General features: G+C 51.0%; 1 protein-coding gene across 1 annotated transcript; it reads right to left on the bottom strand.

Annotated features, from left to right (window-relative positions):
* Positions 1-549: 549 nt before the first annotated feature.
* Positions 550-14,193, bottom strand: Acvrl1 (activin A receptor like type 1). The gene is made up of 11 exons (XM_051189942.1): positions 14,124-14,193; positions 12,645-12,698; positions 8,793-8,861; positions 8,057-8,308; positions 7,647-7,849; positions 7,375-7,474; positions 6,572-6,718; positions 6,050-6,325; positions 5,248-5,445; positions 2,528-2,658; positions 550-846 (listed from the first exon to the last, which is right to left on the bottom strand). Exons 3-11 carry the CDS (start codon positions 8,854-8,856, stop codon positions 712-714), a joined length of 1,506 nt encoding a protein of 501 aa, XP_051045899.1. The 5' UTR covers positions 8,857-8,861; positions 12,645-12,698; positions 14,124-14,193; the 3' UTR covers positions 550-711.
* Between the last annotated feature and the right edge of the window lie 226 nt (positions 14,194-14,419).

The raw sequence follows: 14,419 nt of genomic DNA, 5'->3' as shown, positions 1-14,419 counted from the left end.
AGGCTGAGTGTCAGAAAGGCCTCAAAACACCAGGGACAAATCTAAGATCCTGAGATAGCCAAGTCCCTTCGCCGGCTCTCCTCCACCATGCTCCACCTTCCTTTTACTGAGAGGGCCCTTGGGTTTTGATACCCTCACAAGCCAGCTAGCATGGTAAGGGGATGGAGGGTGGCAGGATCAGACACCACCTCTCCAGAGAGACTGGCATTCACTAGCCAGGGTCTAGGCAGGAAGGCCAAAAGACATCATTGAAGTGATAAAAATCCACAGTGAGGAACTGAGGCTGCTGCACATCTTCCATTGAGCCCTGGCAGGATAGAGTGTCTGCTGAAGCTGGACAGGGCCCCATGCCATCCTGGCAGCTCCCGTGGGGTGGTAAGGTTGACCAAGGGTAGGGGAGACTGCAAGCCCAGGATTCAGGCACGGGATTCCCTGGCTTGGCTACCTTGCCCTGGGAGTGGTAGGGGTGTACCCCGCTGGCCTTGGGAACAAGGAGCCTAGCCAGGCGTCAGAGAGCCGGCCACTTTGAGCAGGCTAGACGGAGGCAGATGGAATTTCAGTCCAGCTGTATTTTTGGCTGGATGGGCTGGGGGCCAAGCTGGGCAGGCACACACAGGGCAGCGTACGCACTCACACTATCTCTACCCAGATAGGGTATACATCTTCTGCCCCACCACACACTTCAGGAAGAGGAAGTCCAGTGGCCCTAGGCTAGTGAATCACTTTGGGTTTCTCTGGGCTGTGGCTGAGCTTCTGTAATGTCTTCTTGATTCGCAGCGCAGTGAGGCGAGCAGATGGGTTGGGGTACCAGCACTCCCGCATCATCTGGGCCAGCCCGGAGAGGACCTAGGGTGTTGAGAGACAGGCAGAGGAAGAGGTATATTGGTCAGGAGGATGAAGAGAGGCACAGGGTAAGGAGGCAATGGCTCAGGATGGGAGACATAAAAGGAAAAAGGAGAGGACATGGGAGTATTGGCCAGGGGGGAAAAGGCAAGGCAAGCAAGAGAAGACAGGGGAGAAGGGAAGGGTGAGGAGGGAAGGATAAATGGAAGGAGAAAAAACAGAGTGAGAACGATGGTGGCAGAACGCCAACAGGGGAGACTGTGGAGGGTGTGGGGCTTCCAGAGCCCACCTGGTGAACAACCTCCAAGCAGCCCCGGCTCTATCCCCGCCCCTTGCGGGATCCACTGTGAAGGGTATTTCTGCAAGCCTGTGTTGCCTTTTGGAGCCTGAGACCTGGTACACAGGGTACTGTGACTAAGAGTGTGGCAATGGTGGGCATTGCCCCAAAAGTGCCTGTGTCCAGAAAGAAGCCTATACCAAGAATCTCAGTGGCCCTTGGATATGGCAGCCTGACTCCTCTGGTTCCTACGAGTGAGTATATGTGTGTTCAGGAATGCATCTACGTGGCCTCTCATGTGTACATGCACATATTCATTATCTTTCAGTAAAAAGGCATTGAGTTTTAGTGTCTGCCAGATACTAAAGTAGCTGGTGGGAATGTCAGAGTGAGAAGAGGGGACTTCATGAAAAGCAGGAGGAGTTGAGTAGGGGCAGTAAGAGAGGATAGTGAGGTGGGTATCATCAAAATACATTATGTTTTTATGAAATTGAAAGAAGAAATTTATTTTGGGGTTTTGTTTGTTTTCTGAGACAGGGCTTGTCTATGTCATCCTGGCTGTCCTAGAATTCACTCTGTAGAACAGGCTGGCCTCGAACTCTGCAGATCTGCCTGCCTCTGCCTCCTGAGTGCTGGAATTAAAGCCTGTGCTGCCACATCCAGCTATTTTTATTTTAAGACTTATTTATTTATTATGAACAGTGTTCTGTCTGCATGTGTGCCTGCACACCAGAAGAGGGCACCAGATCTCATTATAGATGGTTGAGAGCGACCATGTGGTTGCTGGGAATTGAACTCAAAACCTCTGGAAGGAAGGTCAGTTAGTGCTCTTAACCTCTGAGCCATCTCTCCAGCCCTACACCCAGCTCTTAAAGTGATTTTTTAAAGGGCTACATAGTAAGACTACTGTCTCAAAAACAAAGAAAGCTAAAAAACAGAAAATTTGCCCTCATGGTGCCAAGAGTCTGCCTACATATGTATACATGTCGAGAGTGAGTGTTTAGAAGCATTTATATTATATTATATTATATTATATTATATATATGTATGTGTAATATGTGTTTTTATCTATACATGTATTGCTTTGTGTAAGTGTGGAATGTCTTGAAAAATAAAATCAAAATCAACAACAAAAACCTGTTAGGGGGAATTTAGCAGAGACCCCCTGATTCTCACAGGTAAGGTAAGAGGCTCTAAAAAATCCTAGGTTGGTTAGAAGGTTCAAGAAGGGTGAGGTATCCACAAACCAGGTACATGAGGGAAAACACCCAACACACCCAAGGTCTATCCAAGAAGCACAGGCTACAGAGTCAAGATCCTGAACCCAGAAATCCCAGCTGAGAATCAACCTCCACCCATGCCAGCCCAGCCTAGCCCAACCCAGCCCAGCCCCAGCAGAGGCCTTACCGGATCTGCAGCCAGCCGGTTAGGAATGGTGGGGGTCTGCTGGTCAATGCACACCACCTTTTTCATGTCTTCAAAGCTGGGGTCATTAGGTACCATATCATAGAAGGGTGGCCTGTAATCCTCCACAATGCCTGGGGATTCAAGTGGGATAGGGCATTTACTTGGGACTTAAGGAGACCAAAGAGCATCCAGAGGACAACTTTGCCTGGGCTCTGTCCCAAGGGACCTGGAGCTAGCTGTCTGACTATCTGACCATATTGCTCTCTAGAGGGATCCTATCCTATAACATAACAACTATACGCACACCACAGAATTACTGTGTATTTTGTACTTCCCAGGTTGTGTTTGCCTTAATAAGCACATTATATGTGTTCCCTTTAGTCCTCATGGTAGCTCCGTATTGTGAGTAGCATACCAAATGTGTCATGGCTGAAGAGACTTAGGTTAAGAAGTACCACACTCAGGTTGCCTAGCTAGTCAGTCAGAGAAGACTCAGGACTTAAATCCATCTTGATAGTTTCCTAGGCTGGGTACTACTCCTTGACTACACTAAGAACTAGTGTTCCAGAGCACATCCTGTGTGCTAAGCAGGGCCCTTGTTGCTCTGCATAGGATCCTCACATCAGCCTATGGGAACTGTAACACTGTAACTCCACTTTGTTAACCAGAACAGTAGCTCTAAAGACAGTGGCTTATCTCTAAGGATGGGCAGGTATTGAGTGACAGAGGTGGGATGTAAGGCCAATATCCAACACCAGATCCTGTGCTTCTGACCTCTTAGCTGCATCTAAGGTAGGACTGGAACAGGGATAAAGGACAGAAAAGCTACCTCTCCTAAGAAGAAATGATCTATCCCCTGGTCCATCTAATATCCACTCACCATCAGGGAAGGCTCATGCCTCTGCAGATGCCACTACCAGCAGTGTTCCTGTGGGCTTAAATAGGAGCCTTGCTGAAAGGTGTGCCTCAGGGGTGAGAGGCGGTCCCCTGCCTCTTCCTGCTTCCCAACCCTAGGCTGCTTTTGTGACCATGTAGGCCACAACTTCAATGAAGCCTTCACCAGCTGTTCTCCCCATGGCGGGCTTCCAGGCCGCCCCTGTGCCGCTGGCGCCCTAATCAGCGATTTGCAGAGGCCTGAGCGTGTCTAATGAGCCTTTAATCAGTGCCGGGGCTGACACCAGATTACAGTGTTTATAATGCGCTTGGAGTCTGTGTGGGGCTGACAGAGCTTCCCCTCTGCCCCAGAAGCCCAAGGCCAATCCATCAGCCCTTCCTTTCCTGCCTGCAGCCAGGCCCAAGAGTTCTTTGATTTCATCTAGGTGCCCCAGCTCTAGCCTCACAGAGCTGGCTCTAGAGGTTCATGCCCAGGGATCGGAACCCCTGGGAGACTCTAGGAGAGACTGGAAACACCTGGGTCTCTGCTGTCAACAGATGATGACTGAAGAACAATGAAGTTGCAAAGGGCTGGCTCCTGGTAGATGTTTGGGAAACTAGGGCATCTCTGCTCCCAAGGAGCAGGGTTCAAGTCTCTTCCTGAACTTTCAGGACTCCTGGCAACCCTAGTCATAGACAACCTCTACGAAAGCTAACACTACAGCAGCTAGCTGTCCAGTCAACCTGTAGTCTTCCATCTACCCCAGGACTGAGAGGCCATCAATCCCAGGGCTGCACAGGGCAGCACAGGGCAGGCAAATGCCTTCCCAAGTTAGGGTCTCCCATGGCAATCAACTGGAATAAGGAGGCTGCAGTAGGCAGGCAGCCTAGATACCAGATAGCTTACATGTGAACAAAGAAATCAAGGAATCAAGGGTCAACATGTAATCGCCACAGTGACAGAAGGTACTGGCCCAGAATCAGGTGGCCTGGCTTAAGACCTGATGCTACCTCTAGCCAGCTACAAACCTGACTCCTAAACCCTTCTTTTATAAAATGAAATACTATGTAGGCACTTTTTCACGATGACCACTAATATTTAGCTCTAGGCACTGTTTTCTTTTTTTGATTCTTTCATTCTTTGTGGGGGGATGGAGGCAGGGTCTCTCTTTGTAGGCCTGGCTGATCTAAAATTCACCATTTATATGGACCAGGCTGGCCTTGAACTTGGAGCAGTTCTTCTGCCTCCTAAGTACTGAGATTACAAGTGTGAGTCACTAAGCCCAGCTTCTAGCTATTGTTCTAGAATATTGTATTCATCTCTGTGATTACAGTTATTTTTTTAATTCTAATTTCACAAATGAGGAAGCAGATACAGAGAGGCTAAAGTGCTCACTGTCATTACAAAACCTGAAACCGAATCCAGGCAATCCGACTGACCAACACCACCTCATACCAAACAGGGGACTTCAATAAGACAATACCTTCAGAGTATCTGTTACGGCACATAGTTAAGCTCAATAAATGCTAGACTAACTGCTTCCCTGCCCCACCTCAACCCATGCTCAGTATTGAAACCCATGGCCTTGAACATGCTAGGCAAAAATCCTACCACTGAACCATAGCCCCAGCTCTGATATTTATGGGGGTTTTGTTTGTTTCTAACTGAAGACTTCAAGGCCAGATCCACACCTTCACAGGACCAGATGAACCTTAAAGTCCATCTGTGTTGAACTAGTTGATACATAGCAGTGAAGGAATGCTGGTAGTCTCAAACCCTCAGGTCGCAGGCACTACACACACAGTCTCTAACACACACACACACCCTGCATATGGTAGGCCCTCACCGTTAATGATGGTCCTCCGGGCGATCTCCCACAGCACTAAGCCAAAGGCCCACACGTCTGTCCACTTGTACGACTCAAAGCAGTCTGTTCGGATCTGTTCATCCAGCACCTCAGGTGCCATGTACCTCTTGGTACCCACTCGGGGGTTGTTGCCAATGTCCAGGTAATCACTACTCTGGGAATGCATCACAGCCAGTCCTGTGGGTATTTGACTTGTCAGTCCACTAGGACTCCCATAGAGGACTGCCACTCCCATATTGGGAAACCCAGGCTAGAAACAGATGCAGTGAGGATAGAAACAGACAGACACAGAAGAGCAGAGTAAGGGAGACCTGCCTCAGAGGGCTTGGGTTACAGACAGAGAGCAGAGGGAGAACATCTGTCCCATGTAGTCTGCTTTACAGCAACAGCATTCTCAGGGTTCCCAAGAACCCAAAAGGCAAAGTAAGCATTATGATGCCCATTTTACATAGCAGAACTTGGAGGTGGGTTAGGAGCTGTGTTCTTTTAGAAGCCAGGGTAAGACACAGGTTTCTACCTTCCTGTCCCTTTTCTGGAAGTAGAGTGAATGGTGGAGGAGTCTAGGCTGGAAACAATTTATTTGTTATGAGATAAGGTCTTCTATGTAGCCCTGGCTGTACAGGAACTCACTCTGTATTTCCTCTAACCCAGAGATCCATCTGCCTCTTCCAGTTTGGAAACAGGGTTTAAAGCTCCAATTCTCTCCCCTACAGAAACAGGCAGAGCTGAGCACACAAGCCCCACCCACCTGTGGAGCCCCACCCTCTCCCCTCCTGCTCACCCAGGTCTGCAATGCAACATTGCAAGTTGCTCTTGACCAGCACGTTGCGGCTCTTGAGGTCACGGTGGGCGATGGCTGGTTTGCCTTGAGTGCCAAAGATCTCTACATGCAGGTGTGCCAGGCCACAGGCCGCAGACACAGCTAGCCTCAGGGCCAACTGGGGTTCAAGCGTCTGCCTCTGCAGGAAGTCGTAGAGGGAGCCGTGTTCATGGTAGTGGGTGATGAGCCACAGCTGCGTGCTTGAGTTGCGCGAGGTCATGTCGGAGGCGATGAAGCCTATAGGTAAAAGGAATTCAGTCAAAGCACCGAGGAGGAAGGAGTGGCTGAGGGAAACCTAGGGCTGAGGGGCTCAGAGGGGATGGGGCAGGGACTGATGATGTGGCTGGAGTCAGAGGTTAAGGCTAAAGAGGATCTGGGAACCACTCGGGGTTAGACCAATGCCCAGAGTTCTGTGTATTCCGGCCCTGAGATAAGGGGCTTGGGACGCCTAGGCCTGAGATAGCAGACATGTCCCCTCCTTGCCTAGAATGTTGTCGTGCCTAAGCAAAACTGTGTTGTAGATCTCTGTCTCCCGGAACCAGGACTGTTCATCTCGTGAGGAGAAAATCTTGACCGCCACACTCTCGCCGTGCCACGAACCACGCCACACCTCGCCATATCGGCCCTTTCCTAATTCAGTGGCGGAGGGAAGAGCAAGGGTCACACACTAGATACACACACAGTCCTAGAAATCCCATCCCAACTCTGGATGCTATGAAGACCTCTTCTGCAACCCTGACTTTATTTTTATTTTTTTACTTTTCTTAAGACAAGGTGTGTCATTGGCCAACTTGAAACTTGCCATATAGACCAGTCTGGCCTTGAACTCACAGAAATCTATCTGCCTTTGCCTCCTGAGTGCTGGGATTAAAGGCATGAACCACCACATTCGACTTTTAATTTTTTAATTACTTGTATTTATTTGTATGTGTGCATGTGTGTAATGCACACTGACTAGGATCACATACGGAAGTCAAAGGATGACTGTGGGAGACAGTTCTATGTTTTCACAAAGTACCCACCAGGGATTGGATTTAGGTCATTGGACTTGGCAGCACGTGCCTTCACCTTCTCAGTCATCTTGCTCTCCCCAAACCCGAATTTATACATATCTTAATCCATACCCTGCCCTAGTTTGGGGCTACCCTTAGCTTATCGTCTTATAACTATGCTTGCAAAAGGACCTAACCTTGGCCCATAACCAACCCACTCTCTGCCCAATGGAATTACGTATTCTGGCCCAGGCTGGACCTTTGGTCCCCATCCCTGGCTCTCTCACTGCTTACCCACACACTCCACCAGTGCAACCTGCCGGGCTACTGTCCTCTGCACCAGGAAGGGGAGTCCAGAGCCACTGCCGGTGGTGCAGTCGCTGTCCAGGAAGTCCTAGGGACACCAAGTGGGCACTTCATGGCTGGCCCGTCAGCCACAGCTCCCTTCTCCCTTGTCTACCACTGCCCCACTGTTGTTCCCCCCCCCACTTGTCATCTTTGGGTGACCCCCTGATACTGTTACTCCACCCTCCACCCTGGGTCCCAGGTAGTCTCCAGGCCCGTACCCCCAGCATGCTGTCTCCCTGTTCGGATGCCTTCAGGATGAGGCTGGACTCGCCCAGGTCACTATGCAGACCCCGATGCTTCTCCTGCCTTCGACGGACACGCCACAAGCCCAGAGCACCCAAGACCAGCAGGACCAGCAAGGCCAGCACGGAGCCCAAGATCAGATGCAGCTGGTCATCTACTCCAGGAGGAGTATGTGTGGCTGGGGGAAGGGGGACATTGAGTCCCAGCTCCACCAGGCCTGCTCTCCTGACCCTGAGCCAAACCACTCTGACAGTTAGATCCCAGCATCCCGCCCCCCCCACACACCCACACCCTCTCTGTTTGGGCCAGGGGGTGAGGAGAACATGGGGCAGAGTGGGCAGGATCTACAAAGATCAGGGGAAAGTGGAAGAGCCACTGGACATACCCTCAAGCACCAGGGACACATTGTGGTTGCAGAAGGATCGATAGCAGCAGTGATAGTTCACAAACTCTGTGGGGCGTCCCAAGCAGAGTTCCTGGTTCATATTCCCACAGTCCCGATAGACCTGGGGTTGCCCGCCCTGTTCATGAACCAGCACCACTGTGCACCATGCCCCCTGGCAGGTTGGCTTCTTGCAGTGTGGGCTCTCACAAGTGCAGTTCACCAGCTGACCCCTGGAGGCCTTCACCACACCTCCTGGGAGACATATGAGAAATTCAGGCACTCAGAGGAGGCTAGCCACTTCCTCCTACTGTTCCATCCTTCTTGAGACAAACCCCTCAAGGCTCTGTCCTTTAATTCCATCCCCTTACTGTCCTTCCCTCAGATCCTTACCCCTAGCTACACAGGTAGTAGAGACTGGGAGAAACCAGCTTCGGCCTACTGCCTGTGCTGGGACCTCCTCTCCTACTACCGGTCCTGCCTTGGTCCAGGGCTCCCTGTGTTCACACCCCTACCTCTTCCACCCAAAATGTAGATTCTATCCTGCAAGTCAGTATCAAGAAGTTAGAAAGGAGGGTCGGAGCAGCTAGGGAACTAGTCTCTAGGAGTCTACTGTCTACCCTCAAGCCCGGCTCATGTTCTCAGGTCCTCAGATCCAGCCCCAGTAGAAGCTGAGCTGAGCCCAGACAGCCTTCCTCCATTCAGGTCCCTGTTTCCACGCTGCTCCTCCTATACTCACCCTTGGTTAGGCCCAAGGCCACCAGCAGCATCAGAAGGCCCTTTCTGGGGATCTCGGAGGTCATGGTCACTAGAGATAGGAGAAGAGATGCCGTGAGATCTGCAAAATGTGACAGCTGTCGTAGCCAAGGTCCCCTCCTACCAGGAGGAAATCACTGCGAGGTTTTTGGGGGAGGCAGGGAAGCCACCTCCTCACTCCTACGTCAGGATTTAGGGTGGGGCCTGCAAGGGAAGTCCTGCTTCACTTCCCCATGGAAACCATCTGTTGGGGGTGAAGGGTGAAGAGCCCTGTGTAAAGGATGAGAGCCAAAGGGACCCCAGCTCTGTACCCCACTGCTGGGTTCAGACAGGAGGAGGGCGCTGCAGAAGGCACAGCTACAGTGGAAAGAAATGTCTTTCCTAGCTCCCTCTGTCCTCTGCCATTTGCCAACCCCTCCAGCCTCCACCCCTGCCCACCCTTTCCCAGTGCCCCTCCACCCCCATGCCTGGCTGCTTCAAACATAAACAGGCTCCTGTCTTCACTTCCTGCCATTCAGGGTCCCGCCAGGCCGGCAACAGGAATCAAGATTGTTTAGATTGAGGTCTGGATAGGACTGGCTGGAGTCACGCATAGCAGGGAGCCCAGGGCGGGCTGGAAGAAGGACAGGGTCTAGAGGGACCTCTGAAACTGGGACCTTACAAACCATCAACCCCAGCTCCGGTTTTATGATTTTTACTTATTTACTTTTTTAATTTCATTGGCTATTATGTGTTTGTGTTAAAGGGCCTGTGTGCCAAGGTACAAGTGTGTAGGTCAGTGGACAAGTCTGTGGAGTTGGTTCTCTCCTTCTACCTTAACATGGGTTTTGGGAATCAAACTCAGGTCACCAAGCTCATGTGGCAAGCATCATTAGCTGCTTAGCCATTTCTTTGTCCCCCTCCCAGCTCTGGTTTTAGAGGAGGGAGTAAGGCTTATCCAAAGGAGAGACTGCCCAGGCTCCCTAAGAATCCTCTGGCAGTAACCACGTCTAACACAGGAGTCTAGAACCCTCTCCCCTACTGTCCCTTCTCTATGTCCTGAGCCAGTGGGTCAGCCGCCACCTGCATCCTCAGGTTTGTAGCAGCCACACACAGCCTGACAGCGCTGAGATGTAAAGGGTCTCCCGCTAACAGCCATCTGGCCCCCTTCTCTCTTCTTGTCCTGGGAAAGGGTGGGGGAGGGCCAGTGGTATAGGAAGTGAAACACACTTGGGCACTGAATGTTTGACCTTGCAAAGTTGCCTGAGGTTTGACTCCTCAGAAGTTTGGTGAACACTGGTAAGAGGAGTGATTATAGTGCTTGACAGTTGGGAACTCAGGACCCAAATCAACGAGGGCTTTAGGAGCTGCCCCAGTCTCTACTTCTCAAAGCCTCAGGACCAGAGGGTAGGTGCTGAGGCTGCAGCAAGAGGGGCAGGGGTCAGACAGAAACTCAGACTGTCTGAACGGCAGAGTGGTACAGGCTGGATCCCCAATACAAGGAGCATCCTGTGATAAGACATGACACAGGCTAGACATACATGTCCTGTGATAGGACAGGAGAAGGGCTGGACATAGGTGTCCTATGGTGTGTTATAAGACGTGCTGGACATACGTGTCCTGTGATATGACAGGAAAAGGGCTGGACATACAATCACATATAGACTATGGAGACCCATGTCCTAATCTTGGTACTAAACGTGGCCCCAAGACACTGAGGCTTTGGGAGCAGGATGTCTAGGTCAGGCAAGAGGGCTTGGTGGACCTTTCTGGCTAGTGGCAGCCCTGGCCTTCCTGCCTGGGTTTCCTCTGCCCCAGAGGCCCAGTCTGGGGGAGGAAATAGAAACCTGGGCTGTTGTAGCTGTGTCCCAGCCTCTGCCTGGCCTCCTGCCTCTTGCCCCTGCTAGAAGCAGTTAGGACTCTGATAAGCACTCTACAGGGGTCCTGGGGATGAATGCAGAGGGCATGTCCCAAGGCCATGGGCAGGAAGCCATCATTGGCAGACCTCACCTGTCCAGAAAGTAGCTAAGGAGAGGCCATGAGGTGAGAAATGGCTGACAACAAGACATCCTTTTGGGACATGCTACCAAATGTCCACCTCCCTAACTGCCTCCCATGTACCCCTTGCCTCTCTACAACATATCAGAACCTTATGCAGTGAGTTATCTATGTAGATCATTGGGTCTGTCACCCATTTCAGCCTCCTATTCAGTCTGTCTGAGACCAGCAAGAAATGTGCTTTGGGTAGGGTACAATGGTAATGTGCCTGTGATCTAGCACTCTGAAGGCTGAGACTGGAGGATGGGGGTTACCAAATGAAGACTTAAGATGCTGGGGCCAGCCTCAGTTACATAACAAGACCACAACTCCAAGACTCAAGAAAGAAGGGGATTTAAAGAAAGGAAGGAAGGGAGGGAGGGAAGGAGGGAGGTAGGGAGGGAGGGAGGGAGGGAGGAGGAAGGAAGGAAGAGAAGAAAAGCATGCACTTGTAAACAGTTCCCCAGGGAATTCTGATCCATTTGGGTATGCACCAGGCTTTGAGAAAGGTGTCTGGCACAGACCCAAACCTGTCTCCTGGGCTTTCATTCATTTCACAGGGCATAGCTGGGTGGACGGACATGGTCACAGAGGGAAGGGACTCTTAGTTCCTTCTAGGTGCCTCCCCATCTCTGTGGGAAGAAAGTGAGTAACACAAGACCAGAGACTTGGTGACGCTGTGGTGTGGGGGTAAGCATGGGTGTGGGAGAAAAGATTCAGTCCTAAACAGCAGTGGAGGCAAAGGCTGGCAGTAATGTAGACGTCACCCCTGGTCCAGCCCTGGGAATGCGATGGCACTAACAGAGTCCCATCTCAGGTTAAGCTCGGGGTGGGGCTGTAATCTGCATCTTATAGCTCTCTTTTACTCCTCAGCAAAATTGGATGAAAGATCTCCCATGGACAGAAGCATTGCTGCTGTTGGCCTGAAATCACAAACGTTAGATGACTTTCAAACATTAACTTTAACACCAGGAAACACCAGCAGGCAAACTGCTCTGAGTTCTCAATCTGTGCTGGGCCCTGAGCTTTAGTGCTGTGTGTCTCTTTGGAGCCTCACAATAAATACTCTTACAGGGGGTGGCTGAACATGACTGGGTAAACATAAGTAGCCAACAGCAAGTCCTTCCTCAACCATTGCTATTCCTCTATTTGTCTGGAGTTAGGTGAGCCCCAGGACAAAGATATCTTGGGTCTCAGGAGACCCAAGATTAGCAATATGTCCCCCTGGTGTCATTGACTGGTACCTCCTCAGGTCTCATTGAACAGTGTTGTCCTTGCCCAGAAACTATCTGTCCATCATCAGTGTCTGAGCCTCAGGTGAAGACCCAGAGAGGAGTGTGCCTGATGGTGGCTGTCAGTCTTTTTCCAGCTTCCATGAGCAGCAGGGCTCTTCCATACTGATTGTCCCAAAGCAGAAAAGTGCTGTGATAAACTCAACTATCCTCCACACTTAACCCTCACTGGACCTCACAGACCCAGCCGTTCAGCATTCACCTGCATTTTCTATTAGCTCTGTAGTGGTGGGATATTGTAGAACAAGTCTAGGTTTTAGAGTCTTAGGCATCTGCAAAGTGGCACAGTGCAATCAATGGTCCTCCCTCACCTGAGGCAATGCATCCCCACACCGCACTGGGTACATGAAACCACAGACAGGGCCAAACTGCATGTCCTGTTCCTCTCTACTTATGACATAGCTATACTAAAGTTTAATTTGTATATCAAGCACAGAAAACATTAACATTCATAAGAAAATACAACAACCCCAATAGTGCACTTTAGCAAGGACCTTTGTCTTTCTACTTAAAGGAAGCACCTTTACCTTCTCCTTGGTGTATCTGGACTGCCAGCGCCACTGCTCTTGCACTTTGGGCCACTGTTAAGTGAAATAAAGGTTACTTGAGCATAAGCACAGAAATACACAGTCAGCCTGGTAACCCTGACAGCCACTAGGTAACTAATAGGTAGGTAATATATACAGCATGGATACAAAGATGAAGAAGCGATGATTCATGTGACAGATGAGGTGGAGTGAGATAACACAAGATTTCGCACCGTGATGGATTTAAACCTTTAAAATCCCCTTATTTCCAGAAGTTCCCATGAACTACTTTCACACCATAGTTGATTGTAAGTGACTGAAATCACCCAACAGGGAAGATTCCTACGGAGTACAGGAGTCAACACACAGGCTCAGACCGAGGCCAGCCTCAACTGTCTACGGCTATGGGATGGGCACAAGAAGAGTGCCATTCCCAGGTAAGTGTAGAAGAGTTACTTGGTAGTATATTAAGTGGCAGGAAAGATGCACTTAGTGTTACTAAAAGCTCAACCGTATCCAGGTGTGGTGGCACACGCCAGCACTCAGGAGCCTCCTGAGGCAGGAGAACTGAGACTCTGAGCCCAGCTCTGTCCCAGAAAGAACAACCCGACCAGGATGTCTCCTGGTGTCACTGACCAAAGCTTGGAGTGGGCCTCTCTCCTACAAGCAGCATGCAGTGATCTCCCATCCGATAGGTTGTGTGAGAAAAACCACACACTACACAGAAGATAACTGAGACAATCGGTGGGGGACAAACTGAAGTGAGGGGTGGGAGAGGACAGACCCCGAGGACAGATGGAGTGGAGAGGGGCCAGGGAGGACTGGCCCTGACTCTAACTCTAACTGAGGCTGCTCATAAACAGAGGAAGGCCTAAGAATGCAGCCAGCCTGAGCAGTCCTCTCCAGGACAGACTGACAGCCCGGCGAAGAGCTAGGATTCCCCTTTAGCCTGGATGTAAAGGACACTCATGGCAGAAGAACTCTCCTACCTTCTAGGACTAGAGGTAAGATTTGGGATATCGCCTTGTAATGACAAGTTCCTTAAGCAAGAGCTGGTCTGGAAAACGTGGGCTCTGTGAGGAGTTTCAACAGCATGGTTAAGTCACCCCTAGGTTACCCCAGCACCCTGGAGGGACATGGGAGCTCCGCGGGGGAAGAATCCTTTGGCCCATTTTATTTTCACAGATAAGCATAGAAGAGAGAGTTAAGTGAATGGATTGGGACTGGGGAAGAGAAGCTAAAGGCCTCAGGACACCTAGCAAGAGTAAAAGTTTTCCATTCCCTTTCCAGATTGGTCCAGCTCCCTCCCATTCTCAGGTGGCATAACAGGCAGCTGTGTGTCCACGCCAGGAGAATGCTGGCTCTCTTGTCCAGTTAAAACTGACCCCTCCACGCACGGATCTCAGAGATCTCTGAAGGAAAGGTCCACTGAGACCGGGGACAGGTCGTCCAGCTCGGCCCAATGCGACCTCCACTCACCTTTGGACAGGGCTGCGGGACCCCACCTCTCCTCCCAGGGCCTCACTTCAGAGCCGGCCTGGGGCTGGGGAAGGGCTCTATCCGCGCTGGCGCTGCGGCCTCTCGGGACTGGGAAGGGGCTGGAGCAAAAATGTTTCTTATTCTAGCTTCTTCCTGCCTGGCCCGACTCCACCACTCCCTCCTAATAGTCCGTTTCCTATTGCCCAGCACGCCTCCCAGCCGGCAGCAAGGCCTGGCTCTCCAGCCGGCTGCAAACCCCAGTGTGGCCGCAACAGCCACACGCCCCCAAGGGGCGG

The sequence above is a fragment of the Phodopus roborovskii genome, unplaced genomic scaffold, assembly GCF_943737965.1.
Source record: "Phodopus roborovskii unplaced genomic scaffold, PHOROB, whole genome shotgun sequence".
Classification (NCBI taxonomy): Eukaryota; Metazoa; Chordata; class Mammalia; order Rodentia; family Cricetidae; genus Phodopus; species Phodopus roborovskii.
This window is presented reverse-complemented; position numbering and strand designations above follow the sequence as displayed.